This window comes from Lepidochelys kempii, chromosome 2, assembly GCF_965140285.1.
Source record: "Lepidochelys kempii isolate rLepKem1 chromosome 2, rLepKem1.hap1, whole genome shotgun sequence".
NCBI classification, from domain to species: Eukaryota; Metazoa; Chordata; order Testudines; family Cheloniidae; genus Lepidochelys; species Lepidochelys kempii.
This window is the reverse complement of record NC_136381.1, coordinates 2,961,948-2,985,916: the sequence shown is the minus strand read 5'-3', so window position 1 is coordinate 2,985,916 and position 23,969 is coordinate 2,961,948. Positions and strand designations below refer to the sequence as shown.

The 23,969-nt window shown below is 60.6% G+C and overlaps 2 protein-coding genes across 3 annotated transcripts; both read left to right on the top strand.

The window, feature by feature from the left end:
* Nucleotides 1-2,962: 2,962 nt before the first annotated feature.
* On the top strand, nt 2,963-7,003 carry TMEM276 (transmembrane protein 276). The gene is made up of 3 exons (XM_073329899.2): nt 2,963-3,031; nt 3,729-3,840; nt 4,655-7,003. The coding sequence occupies exons 2-3, from the start codon at nt 3,751-3,753 to the stop codon at nt 5,156-5,158; spliced, it is 594 nt and encodes a 197-aa protein (XP_073186000.1). The 5' UTR covers nt 2,963-3,031; nt 3,729-3,750; the 3' UTR covers nt 5,159-7,003.
* A 4,721-nt stretch (nt 7,004-11,724) lies between these two features.
* LOC140906271 (ras-related protein Rab-7a) lies at nt 11,725-20,197 on the top strand. 2 transcript variants are annotated; one of them, XM_078851394.1, is made up of 4 exons: nt 11,725-12,126; nt 12,804-13,898; nt 15,886-16,005; nt 17,454-20,197. In XM_078851394.1, the coding sequence occupies exons 2-4, from the start codon at nt 13,535-13,537 to the stop codon at nt 17,576-17,578; spliced, it is 609 nt and encodes a 202-aa protein (XP_078707520.1). In that variant the 5' UTR covers nt 11,725-12,126; nt 12,804-13,534; the 3' UTR covers nt 17,579-20,197. The 2 variants fall into 2 exon arrangements, with proteins under 2 accessions (XP_078707520.1, XP_073186001.1); XM_073329900.2 differs by lacking the exon at nt 17,454-20,197 and having other exon boundaries at nt 12,804-13,120; nt 13,736-13,898; nt 15,886-16,493.
* The last annotated feature ends 3,772 nt before the right edge of the window (nt 20,198-23,969 follow it).

Genomic DNA, 23,969 nt, shown 5'->3' with positions numbered 1-23,969 from the left:
CAGCCGCCGGGCTGGGAGTTCGCGTCCGAGCCGGGCCAGGAAGTGCGGGGCCGGAGCGCAGGGGGAGCCGAGCCGGGCCGGGCCGGGCCGCGCCGGAAGGAAGGAGCGGGGCGGGGCAGCAGCCCGGGCGGGGAGGGAGCTGGGGCAGCCGCAGGTCGGACCGTGGGCAGACAGATCCCAGCAGCAAGACGCGCAGGGATGGGCGGGGGGAGGCTACCCGGGAGCAAAGAGGCTTTTCCAGCTCTGATTGCCCGGGCGAGCCTAATGCTGAGGGGTGCTTGATGCCCCCCGAGGGGGGGACTGGCCCATGGGGACCCCGAGGCAGCAGACGCTCAGTGCCCGAGGAGTGGCCTGGCCCATGCGGCCGGTGATGCCCAGGGGGTACCTGGCGTGTGGGAGTCTTGTCTCTGGCGGGCAGGGGTCAGGTCCGTGTCTGCCCGCCAGGCCCGGCTCTCTCTGCAGGTTGGCAATCACCTGACCCCTCTGCGCGGCTCCTGGCCCACTGGACACTCAGAGCTGCTGCTCCCCAGCATCCCAGTCCCAGATCAGGCTCTGGGCGAGGCCGAGCGCGGAGATATGGATATAGCGACACCAGTCAGTTCATGTCACCCGGTTCCCAGGTGCAGGTGACCCCAAGCAGAAGTGCTGGAAACCAATGGTCACAGACAAAATCCAACCACAAAGCACCTTCTAAACCCTAGGCTGGCTGAGCAGATACCTTCTTACCTTCTGGAGCGACGCTCACCCAAAGTCTTCCCGGTGTGGAACAGCCAGGTCTGGTTGTGATTGTCTATCTGTGGACAAGACGCAGCTGGCAGCTTGCCTCCTTGGTGACGCATCCCAGGTGTCTCTTCACCTGGAGTTAGGCCCTCCAATCCATTGTTTGAATGACACCGCCTAACCAGTGGGTTTTCCTGTGTTTTCCTTTCCTGTTGATTTTCCAAACCCTTGACCAGCATGTGGCTCAAGCTGCAGATGGGCCTCCGTTGTGAGACAGTTGATGCAGAGAGAGACAAGTCCCTTCCCTCCTGCTGCCTGGAGCATGTTTCTCACAGTCTGGTGACCTCTGCAACTCACAGACCTTAGGAATACAGTGTGCGGTCTAGCTCCCTAGCTCCTGAAATATCATCCTACCTACACCTTGCAATGATTATAACGACCAGTGTATTGCTGACTATTGGTAGAGACTTCATATGCCACCCTTTGACACAGTATTATGCATATAGCTGATCCAGAGGATCCCTGTGAACTCTTACGCAGTCTTTATGCCCTCTGCCTGTTCCTGAGTCAGAGTAACCCTGAGACCGTGGCCACACAGTGCCAGGGGAGGGGAGGTGCAGCATGGCTCATAAGGACCCTCAGGCTGGGGGCACTCAGTATCCAGGAAGGGGTGGCATGGCACGGCCCATGGGGACCCCGAGGCTGCAAACACTCAGTGCCTGGTGAGGGGTGGCACGGCCTGGCCCACGGGGACCCCGAGGCTGGGGGTGCTCAGTGCCTGGTGAGGGGTGGCACGGCTTGGCCCACAGGGACCCTGAGGCTGGGGGCGCTCAGTGCCAGGTGAGGGGTGGCACGGCCTGGCCCATGAGGATCCCGAGGCTGGGGGCGCTCAGTGCCCGGTGAGGGGTGGCACGGCCTGGCCCATGAGGATCCCAAGGCTGGGGGCGCTCAGTGCCCGGGGAGGGGTGGCGCGGCCTGGCCCACGGGGACCCCGAGGCTGGGGGCGCTCAGGGCCCGGGGAGGGGTGGCGCGGCCTGACCCACGGGGACCCCGAGGCTGGGGGCGCTCAGGGCCCGGGGAGGGGTGGCGCGGCCTGGCCCAGGGGGACCCCGAGGCTGGGGTCGCTCAGTGCCCGGGGAGGGGTGGCACGGCTTGGCCCACGGGGATGGATTTCCTAGCACAGTGTATAAGCAGCCGGGATGCCAAGTGCGGTGTCACGGAGTCCCTGGGCGATGCTCTGGAACTGCTCCCCATGAAGCCAGTCAGGACTCTGGGGCAGTCGCCTTTCTGTGAGCAGCCTGTCTTCAGGACACACAGCTCACCCGGCTTCCACCTTCCTGGGTCTGACCTCAGAGCATTCAGCATCCTCTGCCCCTCCGTGTGCTTCCCCCCAGCGAGTCCGCTCAGGCGGGGCTCCTGGGGAAGCCAGAGGGTCCTGCACCCCAACTTCGCAGTCAGACGTGACTCTCAGCCAGCCAGGAAAACAGAAGGTTTATTAGACGACAGGAACATGGTCTAACACAGAGCTTGCAGGTGCAGAGAACGGGACCCCTCAGCTGGGTCCATTTTGGGGGGCAGTGAGCCAGACAACCACGTCTGCACTTCACTCCATGTCCCAGCCAGCCCCAAACTGAAAACCCCCTCCAGCCCCTCCTCCTCTGGGCTTTGTCCCTTTCCCGGGCCAGGAGGTCACCTGATTCCTTTGTTCTCCAACCCTTCAGCTCTCACCTTGCAGGGGGGAAGGGCCCAGGCCATCAGTTGCCAGGAAACAGGGTGTCGGCCATTCTCTGTGTCCAGACTCCTGCACACACCTGCCCTCTAGGGCTCTGCAATGATCATACACCCTTACCCCACCCCCTAGATACTTAAGAACTGCCTAGAGGAAACTGAGGCACCCCCACACTATTCAGAGGAAACATTAAGAACAGTCCCACTTCGTCACATGCGGCTCAAGCCGGGTGAGGGGTTCCAGTCTCTGCCCGCTGAGCCCCAGGCACTGGCCAGACAGCCCAGCCCAGCGGGGCAATGGGATACGTGCCCCGCTGCCCTGCACCCCGGGCCTGGCGGCTCCCTTCTGCGCGCAGGGCGAGTCCCAGCCACCCCGCCTCGTGCCCCGGCTGAGGCCGCCCTGGGTCCCTGCGCGCCGACGGGCTGCGATGACTCCTCCGTGCCAGCAGGGGGCGCCAAGGCAGCGCTGCCTGTGTCCGGGCACAGAGCGCGCCTCTCTCGGCTGACTCCCCGTGCGCCGCTCTAGCCCAGGACTCGCTCGCCCGGGCGCCCGCCTGTTGCCGGAAGTGCGGTGGGGGGGCCGGTGAGCGCGGAGCGGCCGGTGGCCGTGCGGGGGGGGCACTCTGGGGGTCGGGGGAGGGGGCGCCCGGAGGGGAGGGGGCGCCGGCCCGGGAGCGCGGGGGGGGCGCCCAGAGATGGGGGGGCGCCGGCCCGGGAGCGCGTGCGGGGTGGGGGGGCGCCCGGAGGGGAGGGGAGGGGGCGTCGGCCCGGGAGCGCGTGCGGGGTGGGGGGGCGCCCGGAGGGGAGGGGGCGTCGGCCCGGGAGCGCGTGCGGGGGGGCACCCGGGGGGGGGCGCCGGCCCGGGAGCGCGTGCGGTGGGGGGGCGCCCGGAGGGGAGGGGAGGGGAGGGGGCGTCGGCCCGGGAGCGCGTGGGGGGGCACCCGGGGGGGGCGCCGGCCCGGGAGCGCGTGCGGGGGGGGGCCCGGAGGGGAGGGGGGGGGCGCCGGCCCGGGAGCGCGTGCGGTGGGGGGGCGCCCGGAGGGGAGGGGAGGGGAGGGGGCGCCGGCCCGGGAGCGCGTGCTGGGGTGGGGGGGGAATGGCCGTGAAGTTCTCCTCCCTAGGCGGGTTTCCCAGCTGGGGGCTCTGCCCTTGGCCCAGGCAGTTGCTTTGCTGTGTGAACTCCGCAGCCGTGTCCTGCCTGGGCAGCTGGAGCTGGGGCTCAGCCGCTGGAGGGAGGCTGCCTGCCAGCCCCCAGTAACCTGCTCTCTTCTCCCTTTCAGGCTGGATAAGGCCTCTGCCCCCATGGCTGGCCGGCCTGCTGAGTGGAGCACGGCTCTGCCCAGCCTGGGGCTGTGCGCCGTGTGTCTGTGCTCAGCTGTCCGCACCTTCCAGGTGAGAGCGATGGCCGCAGGGCTCAGGGACGGGCGAATGTGCCCCTCTTACCGTGGACCTGCCCAGGTGGCAGCTGCGCGGCTGCTCCTGTTTTCCCACCTGACGGAGACAGGTCTTGTTAAAGGAAACTTTCAAGGCAGAGAACAAATCAGCGCACTGCGCGCTAGTGCTGTGGCCTAGCGAAAGGCCGTCTGCGTTGTCCCTCATTCGCTTCTGGCTGCCCCCATATTTACTGGACCAACAGATTTACAGGCCCAAGGATAACTTACCAGGTTTCTTCCTGCAGCACTTGATTGAAAGTTAGTTTAATGCTTACAGGTGTCAAGAGTCTGAAAAGGAGGCCTGGGGCCCGAGTTCAGCGTGTTCTGGTCTACCAGATGAGTCCTTGGTTTCTTGGCAGCATACCTGCTTCACCAGCTCCAGATGATTTTTTGGCAGAAGCTGGGGGAAGGATGAGTCTGTTTGTGAGCGCAGGAGGCGGAGTCAGTGTATCTGGGGCTGGGGAATCTGCTTTGGGGATGGGCAGTTGTCAGTGGAACAAAAGGGGTTTCACAGTCGCACTACAGGTAGGAAGGAACACAAGCAAAGACTTTTTTCTTAATGGGCCTTTGTGAGGAGCCATGTGTGAAGGAAGCAGTGGAGCTCGTGAAGGGTGGACTCCCGCTGACAGCGTGATGCAACTCTGGGTACCAGTCAGGGGGCATGGATCCTCAGGCTGCTACCCTGGGTGTCCAAGCTATTGCTTTGTGTCTGTTCTGCTGAGTTCCCTGTGATCGTGGCCTGCGGCTCATTGCTTGCCTCTGTGTGTTTGTAGATAAATCGCGGGGCTGCGGCAGGGTTTCTCCTCCAGGCCCTGGCAGCACTTGTGGGAGCAGTTGGCTTCTTCTGGACACCTCTTGGCCTTACCTTGGCAGCAGATTCCCAGTCTGGTACATGGGTCTCCACCGTCATTGGCCTCCCTTTGCTGGCTTTTGGATTCCACTGGCTGAACGGCGACCACTCCACTGCCAACATCCTCCTGGGAGGAGCCCTGCTGCTGGCCACGGGCGTGGAGTACCTCACTGAAGAGGGCAGGGCCATGGTTGCCCAGTCTGTCACCGTGGTGGCCTCCATCACCATCCTCATCCTTTCCATTTTCACCATGAATTTCTATGGGATACTGGGCAGCCTGGTGTTGAGCACAGCTGGCCTCCTGTCTGGGGTGAAGGTGGAGAGATTGCTCATGCTGAGGAAGGAAGCCGTCCTCAGCTGTCTCCTGGCAGCAGGAAATTTGGCATTTCAATGGGCCTTACGGACACAGCACCTTGACCTGGATTGATTTTATGTAGGACTGACCTGTGGCGTTCTCAGTGTGGTCTGTGGCTGCCGTCAGCCTTGGTGCAGTGGTTACAGCTTCCGGCATGCAATGTGACCCGAGCCCTTGGACTGTAGAGTTAACCTTCATGTTTACAGCCGCTGTCTGATCTACATTAGCGCACTGGGTGCAGCCCTCAGGCTCCAGGTAAGTCTCAGCAGCAGCTTGTCTCTTGGGTAACTGATTGATGCCGGATGAGAGGAAGATACCAAAGATCGGAGCTGTCATGTTTGCTGCTGTTCCTTGGAGTGGGCCCCGATAGGGCAGAAATACACCCAACTGCTGCTCCAAACTGCTTTGAATTTCTTTGGTCTCTGGGGTGGGGAGAAGAGGCAAGGTGACTATGGAGCCCTCTTAGAAGCCGGCTGGTTCAATACCCCCAGCCTTCCAGGACGAGTTACAGGCCGCCCAGGGAAGAGGCTGGCTGTTCCATCATAGGCTCAAGGGAACTGGTGACAGAAAGGACCTGCCAGTCCGTTTCCCAGCAGACCATTGCATGATACTGTTGCAGACTGAGAGAGTGCCTGGTCCCGCGTCTCCAGCACTTCCCTTGGGAGCCCATTCCTTAAGCAGATGGAGCTCCGGGTATTGTTCCTGCCAACCAGTCTACATTTACTTTTGCTTAATTTCATTCCAGGCATTAACAGACTCTTTTGAATTTACGGGTATTAAATTCAGGGAACTCCAATTTTTTTCCCGCCCCAATATTAACTCAGCCCCTCTGCAAGAATAATGTTGTTATTGAGCCCTTGGCACTTTTCACCATCGAAGTGCTGTAAGTGCTACCAGTGGCCTGTAGTGTCTTGGATGTCCCATGATAACTTGCTGTCATATAGTTCTGATTGCCTTGGGAACTGCACCCTTGAATGTCCTGACTATTATGCTTGTAAAGCCTTGAGCACTAGCTGATTTTTTTTACATTTAATTTCCTCACTTGAAAGGGAAAATAAAAAAGTGAGACCAGATGAAATAAAGCGTTTTCCACCCGGTGCATGTGTCCCCATGGAGTTGCACGAGCACGCTGGCTGTCTCTGTCTGCCTGGGTGATTGCTGGAGGGAGTGCTGCATGGCCGTAGCTCTCTGGATATACACACACCACAAGTGTAACCCAAGAGTGCATCCTCATAAGGAAGCTGGCCTGGCCGCTGTGCTGTGTTCACTTGCTTCTCCTCCAACACTTGGCAAAGCCAAGTCCTCATTGGAGACCCTATAAGACGGTTTCAAACCAAGCTGCTGAAATCTTCTTGAATGTCCCTCTTAACACCCGGGAAAGCTCTCCCCCTGCTGCCTCCCTCCTCCCCTCCCCACACACACACTTAGGGCAATGTTTTGCTCTGCAGCTTGGCTTCTGTTTGCAGAGACCATCCATTCAGGGTGTGGAAGAGCAGCTGGGGGAACCCCCACAAGCATATTTGAGTTTCTTACCCGTATTAATGCTCTGACTGGGCCCCCAGTGTTTGGGTATCTATAGTTGTAGCTGATGCTGGTATAGAGGGTCTCACTTGTACCCTGGCATGGCTTTTCCCAGCCACTGGGATACTCACTGTGCAATGAGACCAGGGGTGGGCAAACTTTTTGGCCTGAGGGCCACATCGAGATTGTGAAACGTTATGGAGGGCCGGATAGGAAAGGCTGTGCCTCCCCAAAGAGCCTGGCCCCCACCCCCATCTGCCCGCTCCCACTTCCTGCCCCCTGACTGCCCTCCTCAGAACCCCTGACCCATCCAACCCCCCAGCTCCTTGTCCCCTGACTGCCCCCTACCCCAACTGCTCCCCTGGGACCCCACACCCTATCCAGACCCCCCCTGTCCCCTGACTGCCCCCCTGACCCCTGTCCACACCCCTGTCCCCTGACAGGCCCCCCAGGACTCCCATGCCTATCCAACCCTGACTGCCCCCTGGGACCCTTGTACCAAACTGTCCTCCCAGGACCTCACCCCCTGTCCATCCCCCCCACTCCCTGGCCCCCCGGGACCCCACTCCCATCCAACCCTCTCTGTCTCCTGACTGCCCCCCCCCGAACCTCTGTCCCATCCAACCTCCCTGTCACCTGACTGCCCCCGGGACCTCCTGCCCCTTATCCAACCCCAGCTCCGCCCTACCCTTATCATGCCGCTCAGAGTGGCAAGACAGGCTTATCTGAAAGCCTGGGAGGTGGGCGGGCGCAAGCCGTGCTAGCTGTGTGGCTGTGGGGGAGGGGGGACAGCAGGGGAGGAGCCAGGGGCAAGCCTCCCCAGCCAGGAGCTCAGGGGCCAGGCAGGACGGTCCCGCTGGTTGGATGTGGCCCGCGGGCCGTAGTTTGCCAACCCCTGAGTTAGATTCTTCCATAATAAGGTTTGAACTTTTCTGTCTTTCCTCATGAAGGTGGTTAAAACATCAACAGCAGCTCTTGGGTTTTTCTCTCAATAAAATTAAAGGAGTCAGGCAAATTCTGCACCACCCCTTGCTCCCCCCGGTCCCCAGTGCAGCTCTGCCAGTAGAACGCCTGACTTCTAGCACTCTCTGCTGACCTTATCTATCTGCATAAATCGTTACCCTGGTGACAGGCGTTCTGTATCCGGACATGAGTCCCTACGTAGTTCAACCCGGCTGTAAGAGTTAGATGCCCTAGAAGTGACTGGACCCCTGCCCCGTTACCAACCCCAAGAGCCTCACAGGCTCTGGCTGGCTCTTTGTTCTTCTTTGAGTGCTTACAGACATTCCACTCAGGTGTGTGCATGCCCAGTGCACCAAAGCCGGAGAAATTCGCCTAGCAGTACCCGTAGGGATAGTGTTTGTGCCCCTTGCCTCATAGCCTGTCCCCTGGCTGTATAAGGGCAGCGTCGCCTTGACCCGCCTCAGTTCCTTCTCACCACCCCCAGCAAGAGGTCGGAGCACTGTGGGCACGGCCCTTTTATCTCTAAGTTGTTGAGAACTTTGTGTTCATAGTTAGTTGTTTAGTAGTTAGTACCTTAGGTGGGTTAGTTAGTTAGCTGTAGTTTCCTGGTGGAATGTCTTCACCAGGATTTAAACGTTGCCCATCATGTGAGGGGCTATTCCAAATAGTGATCCCCACACGCAGTGTTTAATGTGCCTGGGAGAGGAACACAGTAAGGACAGATGCTCCATCTGTAAGTCCTTCAGGACAAGGATGCAGTTAGCAAGGCACTTGAGATGCGAGCAAGCCATGAGGCCCCCGTCAGCACTGGAGATGGTACCAGCTCCTCAGCTGTCGTGTGAGCCTCATCGTACCGATGTTCTGCGGCAGAACTTGGAGGCAGCCTCTAGGAGGGCTCCACCAAGGAAAAGGACCCATAAATCGGAACACAGCTGGCAGAGAGAGTCATTCTCTGCAGGGATCAATGATGGCTCCTTGGGTACCCGTGCAGGAGCTGATCCTTCAACCCATTCTCTCGTACCAAGGCAACATTGAGAGGCTGTACAGTCAACTCCAGCACCATGCGTGAGTCCAGAACTGCCGTCTTCAGCACCAACAATGACAACGCCCGTGGCCTACTAGGCGACATCAGACCTATTATGCCTCTCAGTCCCAGACTCTCCAATCACCAATGAACCGTCAGCAGCAATGACTTCATCAGTGATTAGGGCACTGACACCATCCTTGGTACCACCTGTACGCCTGGGTACCCTGTCTAGGCTGGCGTCTGACCAGTTCTTCGGCGATGACGACTTTGGTACAGACTGAGGCTTGAAGACGGGTGCCAACACCGGCCCTGGAGCCGCCTTGAGAGTCAGTACTGAGCGAGAACATGTTGCCCCTGCAACCCATAGGGCCCCTTATTGACCTAGGGCCCGTGCAAGCAGCATATTGGGCCTTGCATGAAGCTGGATGGTGGCTGGCTGGCTCTGCCGGGAGTTGATCCTCCATTACCCCAAATGACTTTGGGGTTCATCGGGGCTGAATTAGAATTCTTCCTCACCCTCCCTTTTGTCCCCCAGAGGCCGGTTTACAGCTTGGTCCAGACACACATCTGATACTGACATCATGGGATCAATACCAATCACACATTAGGCGTAGGGGCTCTTGGCACGCTACTCATTGGCCACTGATGCCTTACCCATATCCACGATGGCCTGGGAATCTGTGGAACGCTCCTTCTTCCTTCAGATTCCGATCTTCCACCCACTCTAGGGCAACCTCTTCGGTTTCAATTCAACCTCCCAAGTCTCTCCTCCTCCCTGAACTGTTGACCCAACATCACAGCCAGGTTGTTCATCCAGCAGTAGGCAGTCTACCCCTTACCACGTGGGTGCTAGATGAGGAAGAGACGCAGTTAAAGAAGTTCTGCTTAGAGTAGGACATCTGGGGGGGGGCACCTGTTTTTGTCTAAGTGGAAGCAGTTTTCGGTTTGGGGGAACCTCAGAGGGAGTTCATCCTATGTCAGCATGGATTCAGAACGTTCTGGACTATTGGTTGCAGTTGAAATCTTTGGGCCTGGCTCTTAGCTCTTCCAAAGTTCATTTGGCTATGATTTCAGCTTTCTACCCTCCTCTTTGGGGAAAGTTGCTAAATTCACATCCTATGGTAGGGAGGTTTCTGAAAGGCATTGTCTGTCATTTTCCACCAGTGAAGAAAATGGTGCCATTGTGGGACCTTAATACAGTGCTCGTGCCACCAATGAGTCTGTCTGAGTCAATAGTTAACATGCTCATTGGCTCTCCACTCCCAGGAGCTGGCCTTCCCGGTAGCTATAACATCCACTAGACTAGTCAGGGAAGCCTTCATGGCAGCAGATCCCCCATACACCCACTTCTTCAAAGGCAAGGTAGCTTCAAGACCATAGCCAAAATTTCTGTCAAAAGCGATCTCTCGGATTCACCTTAATGAGGTTATTTACTTACCTGTATTTTTTCCCAAACCACACTTGGGCATAGAAGAACAACGTCTTCAGACCTTAGATGCGGGAAGGTGCTCGGCATTTTATCTGGAAAGGACTAACCCCTTTCGTTCATCACCTCTCCTCTTCGTATCTTACACTGAGCGGATGAAAGGACAATCGGTCTCTGCTAAGTAGATAAGGACGTGTATTGCCGCAGCTTCTGGAGCAGCTCAGATTACGCCCCCAAAGTCGTTACGGGCTCATTCGACGAGCGCTCGAGCAACATCAATAGCGTTTCTTAGAGATGTTTCCCCGAGTGGATGGCCGCAGGGCTGCAAGTGGCCCTCAGCGCACACCTTTGCGAGACACTACGCTATCACCACGGCTTCTCGGGCTGACGCACGCTTTGGAAAGGCAGTTCTGCAGTCTCTGTGTAAATCGACTCCGAGCCCTGGGAATACACGTCCGCAAGCACTCGAAGAGGAAAAGACTGTTACTCACCTGCGTTGGAGCTGTTCTTCGAGATGTGGCTGCAGACACGTATTCCACGGCCCACCCTGCACCCCCTCTGCATCGGAGGCTCCAGCCTGGGGTTTGGTGCAAAGGAACAGAGGGGACATGGCATCTCTGCCCTTCTAGAGCCGGGGAGGGGCGTGAGCACTGCCCATGCGTGCTGCTAGGCGGATTTCTCCAGCTTTGGTGCATGAGCGCGGGATACGTGCCTGCAGCCACACCTCGAAGAACAAGTTACCAGACAGGTAAGTAACCATCTGCTATTGTTGATTTGTGCCAAAAGAGTTAAAAGAGCAGGACCACGTGTGGGGTAGAATTTCTGCTGTCACTCGTATGTGGCTTGCAGGAGTGGGGTGGCTACGTGCGTCTCTGCCCATTCTGCTGGGGAGGAGCTGTGCAAAGCAGCCCTTGTAACACACGAGAGGAAGGAGTGTGGCAAAGTGCGGGTGGGAGCAGCAGCAGGAGCTGGGGAACCACCATCAGCAGAAAGTCCCTTGCAGCGCCCGTCCTAAGCCAGGGTACAGGGCACGTTTGGGGCGTGCTGGCAGACCTGGCTGCAGCGCTGTGCCTATGACAAGGCCAAGCCCAGCTGCCGGAGTTCAGTTCCCCTCCCCCCAATAGCTGGCTGAGCACGTGGGGGACGCAGAGAGCAGGATGGTGGCAGGGGAGGCAAATGAGGCCATGCTGCCTTCTATGCAAGGCTGGCTCTGGGAATGCCCTGCGCTCCATCCGCCAGTGGGTAGAACAGGACAGCTTGGTGACGCAGGCCTCCCACCTGGGCCAGTGGTTCACACCTGGGCAGGAGCAGCTGAACATCTCACCGGCCACGATGGAGTAAGTCAGGGGAAGAGGGGGGTCTTGTCCCGGCTGCATCTGCCACTGTGATGAGCCGCCGCGCAGGCAGAGATGCCAAGCCTGGAACGGAGCCCGAGCTCCCTCCAGGGGGCCTCTCCAGTTTATGAATGCAGCGCTCAGTTCCCTCTCTGGTGGCACTGAACCATCAAAGAGCAAATGGGTGAAAGCAGGAGCAGGGCAGAGCAGATCAAGGGGGGATGGGTGTGCATATGCAGTTTTCCCCGTGAGTGCAGTTCCCTGGCAGTGCAGACAGCTCCCTGATCAGCAAGAGGGGGCAGGGGCTGAATGCAGTGGGGCCCAGGGGGCAGGAGCGGCTGGTCACCTTCATCCCCCACCTGGGTCAACCAGACAGACAGGCAAGCCGGTGTCACTGGGGTGGGTAGCTCTCCAGTCTGCGAGGATTGGAGCTCTTTGCTGGACAGATGTTAACCCATGCAGCCCCTGGCGGGTGGGATGGGGACATCTCCAGGTTGCACGGGGGAAACTGAGGCACAGAGCAGGGTTGGGCCCTGCCCCAGGCTGTGGAGTGGGTGTCAGGGCTGCGGGGGGAAACCAGGGTTTTCTGCCTGTGGAGGCTTTATGGAGAAGGGGGCCCCACCCTCCTTTTTTACTGCACTGTGACCGCATGTGACTGCCCTGCTGGGAGGGGTGTGCCAGGTGCATTAGCTCCTCCCCAGGCTCTTCTCCAACGCACCAGGAAGCAGTTGGCAAGCTCCCTTGTGGGCACAGCAAGATCCTGGCCAAGGTAGAGGAACCCCCTCTTAGCTTTGCCGAACCTCCCCCTGCCCTGCTCAGTCAGCTGCCCCAGCCCTCCCCCCGCCCCCCTGTGATGCAGAAAGCAAACACTCTGGCTGGGGGTACCAGCCGCTACTGGAGCCCCGAGGGGGCCCCATTACATCCCAGCTCAGAGTCCCTGTATCAGAGAGCTGCGCCAGGCGAGGCCTGCTGGACCCTCTCCCCTGGCACTCCCCGCTTGGAGGACAGAGCAGCCCAGGCCCCGCTCGTCCCTGCTCCCAGAGTGACTGCGTGAGGGCACGCCTGGGGCGACGGGGAGCTGAACAGGGGGCTCGACAGGGGGCTCTCTCCCCAGCAGTCAGTGCTGGCCCCAGTGCTCCAGAGCAGGGCTAGGGGCCGGAGTCGCTGGAGGTGCCGAATTTCACACCACGCCCTCTCAGGGAGCTAACGATGCCTTCCCAAGGGGCAGAGGGCCCAGGGACTGAGTCCCTACAGGGTCGGGCTGCGGTGTGCTGGGAAGGTTCCTGCCCTGGGGAGAGCTAGAGGCATTCACTGTCTGTGGGGTGGGCCCCCTGGGGCTGGAGCTGGCAGTGAGGGGGGTGTGGGGTTCCCCCAGCATACAGCAGCCTGGGCCCCAGCTGGGGAAACATGCTCCATTCCCTGCTTTCTCCTTCCCTCCGGCTGCAGCCCTGCTAGGTCTGCCTGCCCGTGGCCCAGCGGGACGGGTCCTGCCGGGGAATGGAGCCCCTGGGCCAGGCCTGGGCACTTATCACCCACGGCTGCTGGAGGGAGCCAGCCCCCGCACTGTGATGGCGACTGTGCCCCTGCCCGGGCTGAAGTTCAAGCTCATCCTGCTGGGGGACTTTGGGGTGGGGAAGACCACCCTGTTCCACCACGTCCGGGCAGGGCGCTTCCTGCAGGGGGCCCACGCCCCCACCGAGCACCTGGCCATCTGCGAGAGGACCATGCAGCTCAGCCTCCCCCAAGCCCCCCGCCTGGCCCAGGTATGTGGCTGTGGGCCTGTCCCTCCCCCTCCCCCCAGGGCCGGGTGTGTCTGGGCCACACCAGCGAGACTCCTTGCAGCAGCACCATGGTAGCCGCCGGGCCCTGCCACGGGCACCCAGACTGTCCCGCTCTGGGGAGCGACACCACAAAGGGGTTAATCGGCTGTCGGGAGTTGCTAGGCGACAGCATCCCACCCTCAGGTAGCGGCTCAGGGCTGGGCTTGTGTTGGCTGGGAGCCTTGGTGGTCCCCACTGGTTGGGGGGCCGGGCTGGCAGAGGGCCTGGAGTTGAATCACGATGCTCTGTAAATGAGCTGGTTTTTCTGAGTCCCTCTCTGGACTCTCGCTCCACTCACCACAGCACGTGGGGCTCTGGGCCCATCTTGCCTGGTATCCTGCCGGCGTCCTGAGGGAGATGAAACCAGCCGGCTGGGCAGTGCTGTCTGTGGCATGTCCCTGGCACGCCCACAAGCCAGGCGGTTTAGGCCCTGCAGCCCGAGACCTTTACCATCTAACCCAGCCGGCTTACAGACTCCAGCCACAGCGTTTGTCTAGCCAAGTTCATGTGGCAGTGAGTTCCACAGGCTGCCAGTGCCTTGCTCTCTGCTGTGTGCAGATCTCCCTGTGGGACACGGCCGGTGAAGAAAGGTTCCTCTCCCTGAGCAGCTGCTACTACCGGGGCACAGACGCTGTGCTGCTGGTGTACAGCGTCCAGAGCCAGCTCTCCTTCGACAGCCTCCCGCACTGGGTGTGCATGGCCCGGCAGCACTGCCCAGAAGGTAGGGGGCAGGGCAGGTGGGACGGTGTCCCTGGGCAACTCCCGCCGTGCGGGGACGGGGAGGGCCGAGGTTCCCAATACCCCTCCTCTGCACTGTCCCCTGACTCCGCTCCCTCCCAGACAGCGGGTTCCCCCGGCCCGCCAAGGGGGGCGGTTCGCGGCGCTGTCGGAGCAGCAGTGATCTGTATAACCTGTGTGCTCAAAAGGTCTGTTACGCTCCCCGCCCTTTTGTCTCCTCTCCCTCTTTGAATCCCTGCGAGGACGAGGACGTGGCTTTCCCCCGCCCCCTCCCTCCTGGAAGGCTTGTGGGATGGATGGGCTGCCAGAGCAGCTGGAAGAGCTCCCCGTAGACAAGGGGTCTGGGACTCTGATAAGGCAGCGATCACGCCCCCAGTGCATGGACACCTGACGTGGTGATGCCACATGGGCTCTGGCCCATGGCAGGGATGCCCAGCAGGGCCCCATGCCCCCCACGGACCTGTTCTAGCCTCCCCACACACTGTCCCTGCCCCGTGCACAAAGCCCCTCCCCCTCCCCATTCCACTACCTGCGCCCCCCCCCCCCTGCATGTAGCTTCCCTCTCCTGGAGGGAGCACCCATCCCATAGGCCTGAGTGCCTGTCCCGGGGTTGGGCCCCGCTGCCCGCCACCCTGAGGGCTGGCATCCAGCCTGTGCCACCCAGCTCTTTCCCAGGCTGGGCTCCAGTCATGCTCGTTAAGCCCTGGGCTCCAGGCCATCTCTCTCACGAGGTTCCCTGGCAGCTTTTCAAAGTGGCTGGAGACAGAGGGAGCCCGGAAAATGGTTAAAGAGAAACCAGCCGCCCTGCCGACATCATGCGTGTGCATCTGTACATGGGTGTGTGCGTGTGCGCATCTGACTGTTAATTAGCGATGCCCTGGCCAGAGCGCTGCTGTCTTCAGACACACATTTGTGACACTTTGCATGACGATGGTGTGTACTGTACGTGTCTCCCCTAAAGCTCTGCCGGTGACCCTCATTCCCGACCTGCAGTTCTTCTATCCTGGCCTGGGGTCCCACCCCCAGCTCTGCCGGTGCCCCTCAATGCTGGACCTCAGCCCTGTGCTCACAGGCACCGACTTAAACCTTCTTTTTTCCGGGAGGGTGCCCCACCCCTGCTCTGCCTGGAGGCCCCTTCCCCAAGGCCCCACCCTTGCTTCACCTCTTCCCGCCCCGCTCCAGTGCCTCCCGCCTGCCAAGCAGCTGATTGGTGGGGCCCGCTGGGCAGCTGATCAGTGGGAGGCTGGTGGGTGCTAAGCACCCACTATTTTTTCCCCATGGCTGCTCTAGCCCCAGAGCACCCCTAGAGTCAGCGCCTGGGCTCCCCACGCACAGCTGTGCTGGGCTCCGGCGGGGAGCTGCAGCCGGGAGGGCAGAGCAGGCAGGAGAAGCCCTTCCAGAGAGCCCGTCTCGTCTCATCCCGGCTCTTATCCAAGCCTGCCCCTTGAGGCAGAATCGCCAGGTGCTCACACGCTGCTGGCCCTGGCAACCACAGGCTCCATTCAGGGCCGGGCCCCAGGGTGCTGTGCAGACACGTACCAAGACACGCCCTGCCCCGAAGAGCTGACAGGGAACACGGGCCACCGGCAGGGCGGGGCGTCCCACGGAGCTGCTCGGCTCTCCCGGTGGCAGGTGTCGTCTGGGATCAGTGGGGGACGCGGGGCCAGTCCATCCGTGAGCTGAGCCCCCCGGGCTCTCGAGCGCTGTACACGAGGGAGTTGGCACAGATGCTGAGGTTGGCACAGATGCTGAGGCAGTGCCAAGGGACAGGGCAGTTCAGGGTGCGGACGCTGGTCTGAACATGTGTCCAGGCCTCCCTGCCATGCGCAGGGGTACAGGGCCCTGGCTGGGCCTCCCTGCATACAGCCGCGGCCCCCCGGTGCTGTACGCAGGTGCTGGCCCTGTCCTGAGCCCTTGGTTTTCCCGTCTCTCTCTCCCCCATCACCCCATCCCATCTCTGCCTCCTGCAGCCCCCATCTTCCTGCTGGGGAACAAGACTGACCTGGAGCCGTGCCTGCCGGAGGACAAGGCTGAGAAGTTTTCTGTGGAGCACAGAATAGCTGGCAGGTTTAACGTGTCTGCCAAGACAGGTAGGGTGGGGCTGCCCCCCTTGCCTCATGCAGCCGGGGAGCTGGGCCCCCCAAATGGGCTCGAGCTGGAGCCCTCTCCAAAACATGATGTGGCAGCTGGGCAGCTTCCCTGCCCCAGCCGTGTGGCCCACCCTGCCCACGGGGCAGGGAGTTCAGGCTCTCGCCCATTCAGTCCTTCTCGGGGGGGCCCTGCCATTGATTTCAGTGGGAGTTAGTACCTTTGGGGAGCAGGACTTCAGTGCCCATGGCCAGTGCTGTGCTGAGATTCCTCCCCAGTTGATACCTCCCCTGTTGAGTGGCTGTCAGACAGGAGCCACTGCCCTAGGGTTGCCAACTTTCTAATAGCAGAAAACTGAACACCCTTGCCCCACCTCTTCCCTGAGGCCCCACCCTCGCTCACTCCTTCCCCCCCTTCCTCTGTTGCTTGCTCTCCCCTACCCTCATTCACTCGCTCATTTTCATTGGACTGAGGCAGGAGGTTGGGGTGCCAGAGGGGGTGAGAGCTCCGGCTGGGGGTGCAGGCTCTGGGGTAAGGCTGGAAATGAGAAGTTCAAGGTGTGGGAGGGGGCTCAGAGCTGGGGGAGGGGTGTGGGCTCCCAGCGGGGGCTCAGGTGCGGGAGGGGGCTCAGGGCTGGGACACGGGAGGGTGTGCGGGTTGTGGGCTCTGGGAAGGAGTTTGGGTGCGGGAGGGGGCTCAGAGCAGGGGCAGGGGGTTGGGGTGCAGGAGGGGGTGTGGGGTGCGGGCTCATTAGGGTGCGGGAGGGAGTTTGGGTGCAGGAGGGGGCTCAGGGCTGGGGTTGGGGTGCGGGAGGGGGAGAGGGGTGTGGGCTCCAGGAGAGATTTTGGGTGCAGGAGGGGGAGAGGGGTGTGGGCTCCGGGAGGGATTTTGGGTGCGGGAGGGGGCTCAGGGCTGGGTTTGGGGTGCGGGAGGGGGAGAGGGGTGTGGGCTCCGGGAGGGAGTTTGGGTGCGGGAGGGGGCTCAGGGCTGGGGTTGGGGTGCGGGAGGGGGAGAGGGGTGTGGGATCCGGGAGGGATTTTGGGTGCGGGAGGGGGCTCAGGGCTGGGGTTGGGGTGCGGGAGGGGGAGAGGGGTGTGGGCTCCGGGAGGGATTTTGGGTGCGGGAGGGGGCTCAGGGCTGGGGCAGGGGGTTGGGGTGCAGAAGTTGGTGAAGGGTGCGGGCTCCGGGAGGGACTTTGGGTGCGGGTGCCCATGTATGGCTCTCAGACACACACAGCCCTTGTGCACACCCGGCCCTCGTGTACACGCTCATGTGTAGAGCCTTCCTTCTCACGCACAGCCCTAGACACATGCATGTGCACTGAATCCCCGTTACGCACAGACACGCACACACACGCTCTGCAAGAGAAGCGGCTCCTCTTCCTTTCCCCCGGGGGGGACTCCTGGTGCTGCCGCCCGTGGCTGAGCCGTGGCCGGTCTCGCCCCTGCAGGGGAGAACGTGGACAGGTGCGTGCAGGACGTGGTGCGGCTGCTCGTCCTCGAGAGCGACGCAGGGTGCGGCAGGCTCACGGTGCCGCTGCAGGAGGCCGGCTCCTCCAGCCCGTGCGCGTGCTGAGAGCCCTGGGGATGCCTGGCAAAACCGCGCTCCGCGTCAGGAAGCTGCTGGGGTCCCGGCCTGAGCCCCGAAAGCCACCGTGCCACCACCAGCCACTGCTCCTGCCGGGCGTGGAGCCACCCCTGGAGAGACCCTCCTGCCCTGTTCCCGGAACGTGCTGCCGGATAATCCCTGCTGTGGGGGGTGAGCAGCCTCGTGCCATCCAGGCATCTTTGTCCCCTGGAAGGGGAGGCTGGACCCCAGGGGCTGGGGCTGAGCCCCACGTCTGTCCCCGCGTCTGCGGTTTGTCCTCTCGCTGCTCACCAGCCTGTAGGGGAGGAGAGCCTCCCACAGGCCCAGCACATGGGCTGCGCCTGGTCGCTGGGAGACCCACGCGCACACACTAGGCCCAGCAGGAGGCCATGTCAGCGGTTATGGGGGCTCTTCCGCCCTCTGGGCCGGCAGCGAATCAATGCCCCCACCCAGTGCTGGAGGGCGCTCTGCGTCCTGTTTGAGAGAGGGTGTGAAAAGCAGCCCCTGCTCCCTAGTGCTCATTGCAAATCCCATTGTTCTCCATGCTGGGTGGTGGGGTAACCTACTGTCCTGTGCCCAGGCCAGATGCCATGTCAAGCACCTGGGCTGGGCTGGGCTCTGGGAGAAGCGAACAAGGAGAAGGGGGCTGCATAGCAGGTGACTTCTTTGCATCAGCCTTCACTGGGGCAGGGGGTGGTGGGAACCGGTCCCAGACTCACTCTTGTCAGGCGCTGCAGAGAAGGGAGGAGGGATTGAGGTGACAGGGGGGTTGCTGGAACAAGCTGCCAAGGCGCTGGCAGTCCCCAGCACCAGGTGGGATAAGCCACCAGTAGTACTGTGTGATCCACACCAGAGGGCGTGGTCCCTGGGACCTCTGGTTGCACCTGCCGTAAGAAAGGTGTTGCCCATGATCCGGGGAGTCACCGCGAGTCTCATCGCAAAGCTCGGGAAACTATCTGAAATGCTCCATCGGGTGAAATCTTGGCCCCATGGAAGTCAATGGCATGTTCCTGTTGGCTTCCCTGGAACTAGGAGTTCACCCATAGATCTTCAAGGCTAGAAGGGAGCCTGAGCCTGACCTCCTCAGCAGGCCAGACTGGATCTCCCCCAACTCCGCCTGTTCTGAGCCCAGCTGCTTGTGTCTGGCTGAGGCAGCTCCTCCAGAAAAGCATCCCATGTTGATGTGAAGATGGCAGAGATGGACAATCCACCACTTGGTGTCTGTTTGTTGCAATGGTTAACTGCCCTGCCTGTTAAAAATGTGTCATCTTTCTAACTTCCATTTGTCTGGCTTTAACTTCCAGCCCCAGTCTCTTGTTCTGTCTTTCTTTGCTAAATCAGAGATTCCGCTTAGGGCCTGGTAGCTTCTCCCTGTATTGATCCCTCTCTACGGTACTGAGTGCCGCCCATCTTGCACTGTCTCGAGTCATCGCTGTAGCTCTCTCCTGCACCCTCACCAAGTTTCAACTTCCTTTGTAAAACGTAGTCTTAGCACGATCAACAAAAAGCCAGGGACGAGCCTGCCCGGGCTCTGCAAGGGAAAGTCACGCCTCTCCGATCTGCTGGCATTCTTTGAGCATGTCAGCACATGGCGGAGAAAGGAGACCCAGGTGATACTTGGTCACCTAACCCTGCTGGTTCCCAAGCCGCCCTTCTGCTGGTGGAGAAACAGTGGGCTGGAGGCTGTGTTTCCTAGCCGCTCTGTGTTCTTGGGGAACCAGGCGCAGCACCCAGCCTGTCTGACTCACGAAAGACATTCCCCCACCCCCCAGCCTCTGCTTGAACCAAAGCTGCATCAGAAGAAAGACTTACAAAAAGCAATGAAAAGGCCGTGGGAGACCCACCTAATCCCCTGGGAGAAGGGTGACAGGATTAAGGAAACTCCCGTAGGCTCATTTGCATCAAAGATGGGACAGGGAGGCATCTCCATTAGCATACAGACTGGAGAACAGAGACTCCGAGGCAAGAACCGCAGGGAACTCTGGGACCAGAAAAGCAGGGAAGCAGTGCATGATGGGGGATCTCTGCTCCAGATGTTAACAAACCCACGCCTGCACACACCCAGCTCAGCAGTTATCAGACCAATTCTAGTAATAAATCCTTGATTGGTATCCAAAATACTGAAGCTGCCTAACTGCATTGGGAGCTCCCTCGAAGGAACACTGCCCATAGCCAGGGATGATCAGCTCCCCTGATCTAGCCTGAACAAAACAACCTCCCTTGTTTACACGGCAACAAATCTAGTGTTCTCCCTTGAACCGTTGTCATTTCTCTACAAAAACCGCTGTCCACGCTCAAGTAAGTGCTCTGATGCCTGGATCCACAATCTGCGTCAGTCCCACTGGGACTTCATCTTCTCCTGACTGATCATGCTGGGGGCTCTGCCTGTCTCCAGCTCTCTGGACCCTCAGCTACCACCACCACCTGGGACCGCCCGATCGAGTCCAGCTTCACGGAGTGGCAAGAACCTAGCTCGCTCTAGGTGCAGCCCCCTGACCCTGACTGGTGGGGTCAGTTAGAGGTTTCTAAACCTGACTTTTACAATTGTGTTTGTTAGATTTAATAGTATCCCTGTTTTGTTTGTGTGGCTCCCCATGGTTATTACCTGGCAATAAATAACTTTCATGGTTAAGCTGGTTGCTTCTCTCTCTCTCTCTCCCCCCCCCCCCATCCCCCTCGTGGGTGTTTTTGGTTTCCTCATTCGCTCTGCAGCAGCGCTCCTCGTGCCTAAGCTACAGATCCCCGCAGCGCCCGACAATCCTGTGGGGTTTGCTCCTCCAGTGGGTTATGAACAGAAGAACGGTAATGGGAAAGTGGGGATAGGGACGTGCTGAACCTGGGGCATAGGAGGGCAGCAGCTGGGGGGTGCTGCTCGGCCCAGTCTGCTGGGGCCAGGGGCATGTCAGGGTGGTGGACTGAAAGTGCTGCTCGGCCCAGCCTGCTCCGGCGGGCTCTGTTCCGGTGCGGTGCCCGTGGCACGTGTGGGCGACCGCTTGGCAGTGCTGCTCCCGGCCTGCTGAGTGCAGGGGCATATGAGGGGTCAGCTGGGGCGTGCTGATTTACCCTGTCCTCTCAGATGCGCCCTGTTAACATGCCTGTGCTCATCTGATTCTGGGGCTGGAGGAACCCAGCCCTGGGAACCGAGGTCCGGCAGGACAGCCCCACTGGAAGGGGACTTGCAGCAGGGAGAAGCAGAGCGCCGTGTGAGAACACAAGTGACGCAAGCCGTACATGGATAGAAGTACAGACATCCCCCTGCCCCCAGAAGAGTAACCCGAATAAATGGGCGTACCCCAAAGTGACGGGCGAAGCTGGCCAGAGCCGTGGCTGGCGATGCAGCCTGAGTCTGCGACAGTCTTCGGGGTGACAAAGGTACACTGCAGATGCGCCTGCTGGTGTGAACCTAGCCCTGCATTGCAGCAGGCTTTCCTGAGGGGTGGGGTAACGAGGACAAAACACGACAGGCCGGGAGACTGAGGCCAGACAAGAAACATCAGTGGCCCTCCAAGACCAGACTCTTGGTTCCAAGGCACCCCCGTGGCCTGTTCCCCCCTTCTCAGAAGCAGCCCTGCTTCTCTCCTTTCTGTGCCCTGGCCCAGTTTGCTTCCTGCTGCAGCAGGACAGGGGGAGCGACTTTCCTCCTCGCTGGAACCCCTGAGAAGCTGCTGGTGAGCCAGGAGTGAGGAGCCAGGTGTTGGGGCGGAGAAAGGACCGTCCTGCTCCTGGTGGCACGGGGGAAGGCGGCTGGTTCCAAACCTCCACCGCAGAGAGCCATTTCCACAGCCCCCTCCGCCGTGTCCTGCTGCTGATCGCCAGCATGGGGCAGGCCTGAGCTGGTTCCAAGCAGCCCCTTGGGTCTGCAGAGAGACTTGGCTTTTCCCCCCGGGGGTGCCGCAGTTAGCAGGTCACGGGATGGTTTGGGGGGCTCAGTGATTGCTGGGCTCAGTGTGCTGCGTGCTTGGCAGCGTGCTCACAGGCTCTGCCCTTGCCCCAGGGCTCGGTGGCGTACACTCAGCAAGCGGGCATTCAATGGAAAACACATTTAAGGCCAAAGGGACACATAAGACTTTGCCTTCTGCGGCTCCTTGGGCATGGCTATTGCCAGCGCTTGAAAACATTCCCTCCCAACCCACCTGGGTGAGATTGTCATCCCCGTTTCATAGACGGGGAAACCGAGGCACAGGGAAGTGAAATGTCTTGGCCAGAGTTTGTTTTGTTCCCGCTTAAATAATTATACAAGAGACACCCAGACAAGCCAGGCTTCAGCCGCTCTAAGCTGCCATTAATACTGCAAGAGAAGCCGGCACCAGGGCAAACTCCTGCCAGCCAGTCACCTCCAGCAAGACTCCTTTCCACCCTCACATCGATGCGGGCAGCAAACCCTCGGCCCTCTCCAAAGCCCTGCCTCACAGGTGGCTTTGGCAGGGTGTCCGTGTCACATAGTCCAAGCTATTTCAGATCAGCGGAGGGAGTGAGTTGTGGGGCTCTCGTGATGCTCCTCCTGCCCGGTCCAGGCTGAAATGGGCTCTTTGGTCTGGTCTCCGTAGGCGGCCTGGTATGTGTGTCATTGTTACAGCTGTGAAACCTGGTCAGCAGCCTAGCTGAGGGACCAAGGAAAACATGCACTCAATGAACCAGGAGCCTCCTGGGCCCAGGATGCAAGTGTCACAGTTCAGGGCTGTGTTTCCCCCCTTGTGGTCCCTGGAGGGCACCCGCTCTAGGCTCCCAGCTCCTCCGTCGTCACCTGTCTCTCTTCCTTCTGAGCAGGGGGTTTTCCAGGCTGCACAGTTCCCTGCCTACACTGCGATATCCCCAGCAAGCCAGACTGCCCGAGCAGGCCAGCTTCTGGGCTTTGCCTTGTTCTCCAAAGCGATAAACGGCCTAGCAGCCATTGGTTACGAGTTCCCACCCAGCCCTTCCTAAGGGAGCACAGTTCTGGGCAGGTGGAAGCATGACAGAGAAAACATTTTAAAAAGTAGCTTCTAAAAAGCTTTCCAGAGGTCACCCCAACTCCAGCCTCAGGCTCGGGCCTGCATCCCTCCTTCCGACTCTCCCCTAAAGCTGTCCCGCCCATTGGCTGGAGCAGAAAGCAGGCCCTGAGTCCCTTTAAACTTCGGCCTTTCTTTACTGGTCTTGGGAGAATCCAGTCTGACCCAGCCTACACGAGCCTCTCCCGCTGGTGGGACTTCTCTGGCGGTGTCACAACCTGAGTGAATTTCCGCAGTCACCCCCTGCTGCTCTGAGTTCCCGGAGGTCTGTGGTCGACTTCCCGCCATGGAATTACAGACAGTCCCTGGCCCATAATGATACAGGAACGTAATACAGTAAGAGCTCCCCAAGACACGGCGAGGCACAGGCCCCAACCCCGGGGGTGCTCCGGGGCTGGAGCCCCCACGGGGAAAATTTGGTGGGTGCAGAGCCCCCACCGGCAGCTCCCCGCCCCACGCCTGGCCCCAGCTCGCCTCCGCTCCGCCTCCTCCCCTGAACGCGCCGCCCTGCTCTGCTTCTCCCCCACCTCCGGCTTCCTGCAGATCAGCTGTTCGCGCGGGAAGGGCTGAGAAGCAGGCGGTGGCTTCGCGCTCAGGCCCAGGGAGGCGGAGTCGGAGCGGAGGGGAGCTGGGGCCAGGCGTGGGGCGGGGAGCTGCCGGTGGGGGCTCTGCACCCACCAAATTCTCCCCTTGGGGGCTCCAGCCTAAGACGCCACTTTTGATGTGATCGGTGGGGGGAGCGGCTGCTCCCCCCCAGCTACGCTCCCCCACCCCTAGGAGCCAGAGGGATCTGCCGGATGCTTCCTGGGAGCTGCCCCAGGTGAGCACCTCCGGGACTCCCCACCTCGCCCCCCAGCAGGTGCTTCTGGCTCTTAGGGGTGGGGTGGGCACCCACTATGGTGACCCACGAGACCCTCCTGCCCGGTTCTGGGGGCAGTCGGGGACAGGGGAGGGAGGTGGATGGGCCAGAGGTCTGGGGGGGGCCTCAAGGAACGCGGCGGGGTTGGATGGGGCAGGAGTCCCGGGGGGCGGGCGTGGGCCACCACCCCCTCATGGGGTGAGGAGGGAACCAGTGGTTAAGATTTTGGCAGCTCATCCCTGGGAGCACCCGACAGCCAAACCAGAAGTCAGCACCTGTGCTGCGGGGCGTTGCAATCCCTGTCACAGCAAGGATGGGCAGCTCCCCGAGAGCATCCCTGGGCTGAACTTTTCCCACTGCGTTTCCTCTTGCGCCCCATCTCCGGAGACACTTGCGGTGGAACCAGCTCTCTGGATTGGAGGCTCGTCTCATGCCAGCTGACTGGGCCGGTGCTGATCCCACAGCAGGGGCCACCGGGGTGCGGGAGGTTCTGAGTCACCAGTCTCTGCATTCGCTGCACCAGCACATTCGA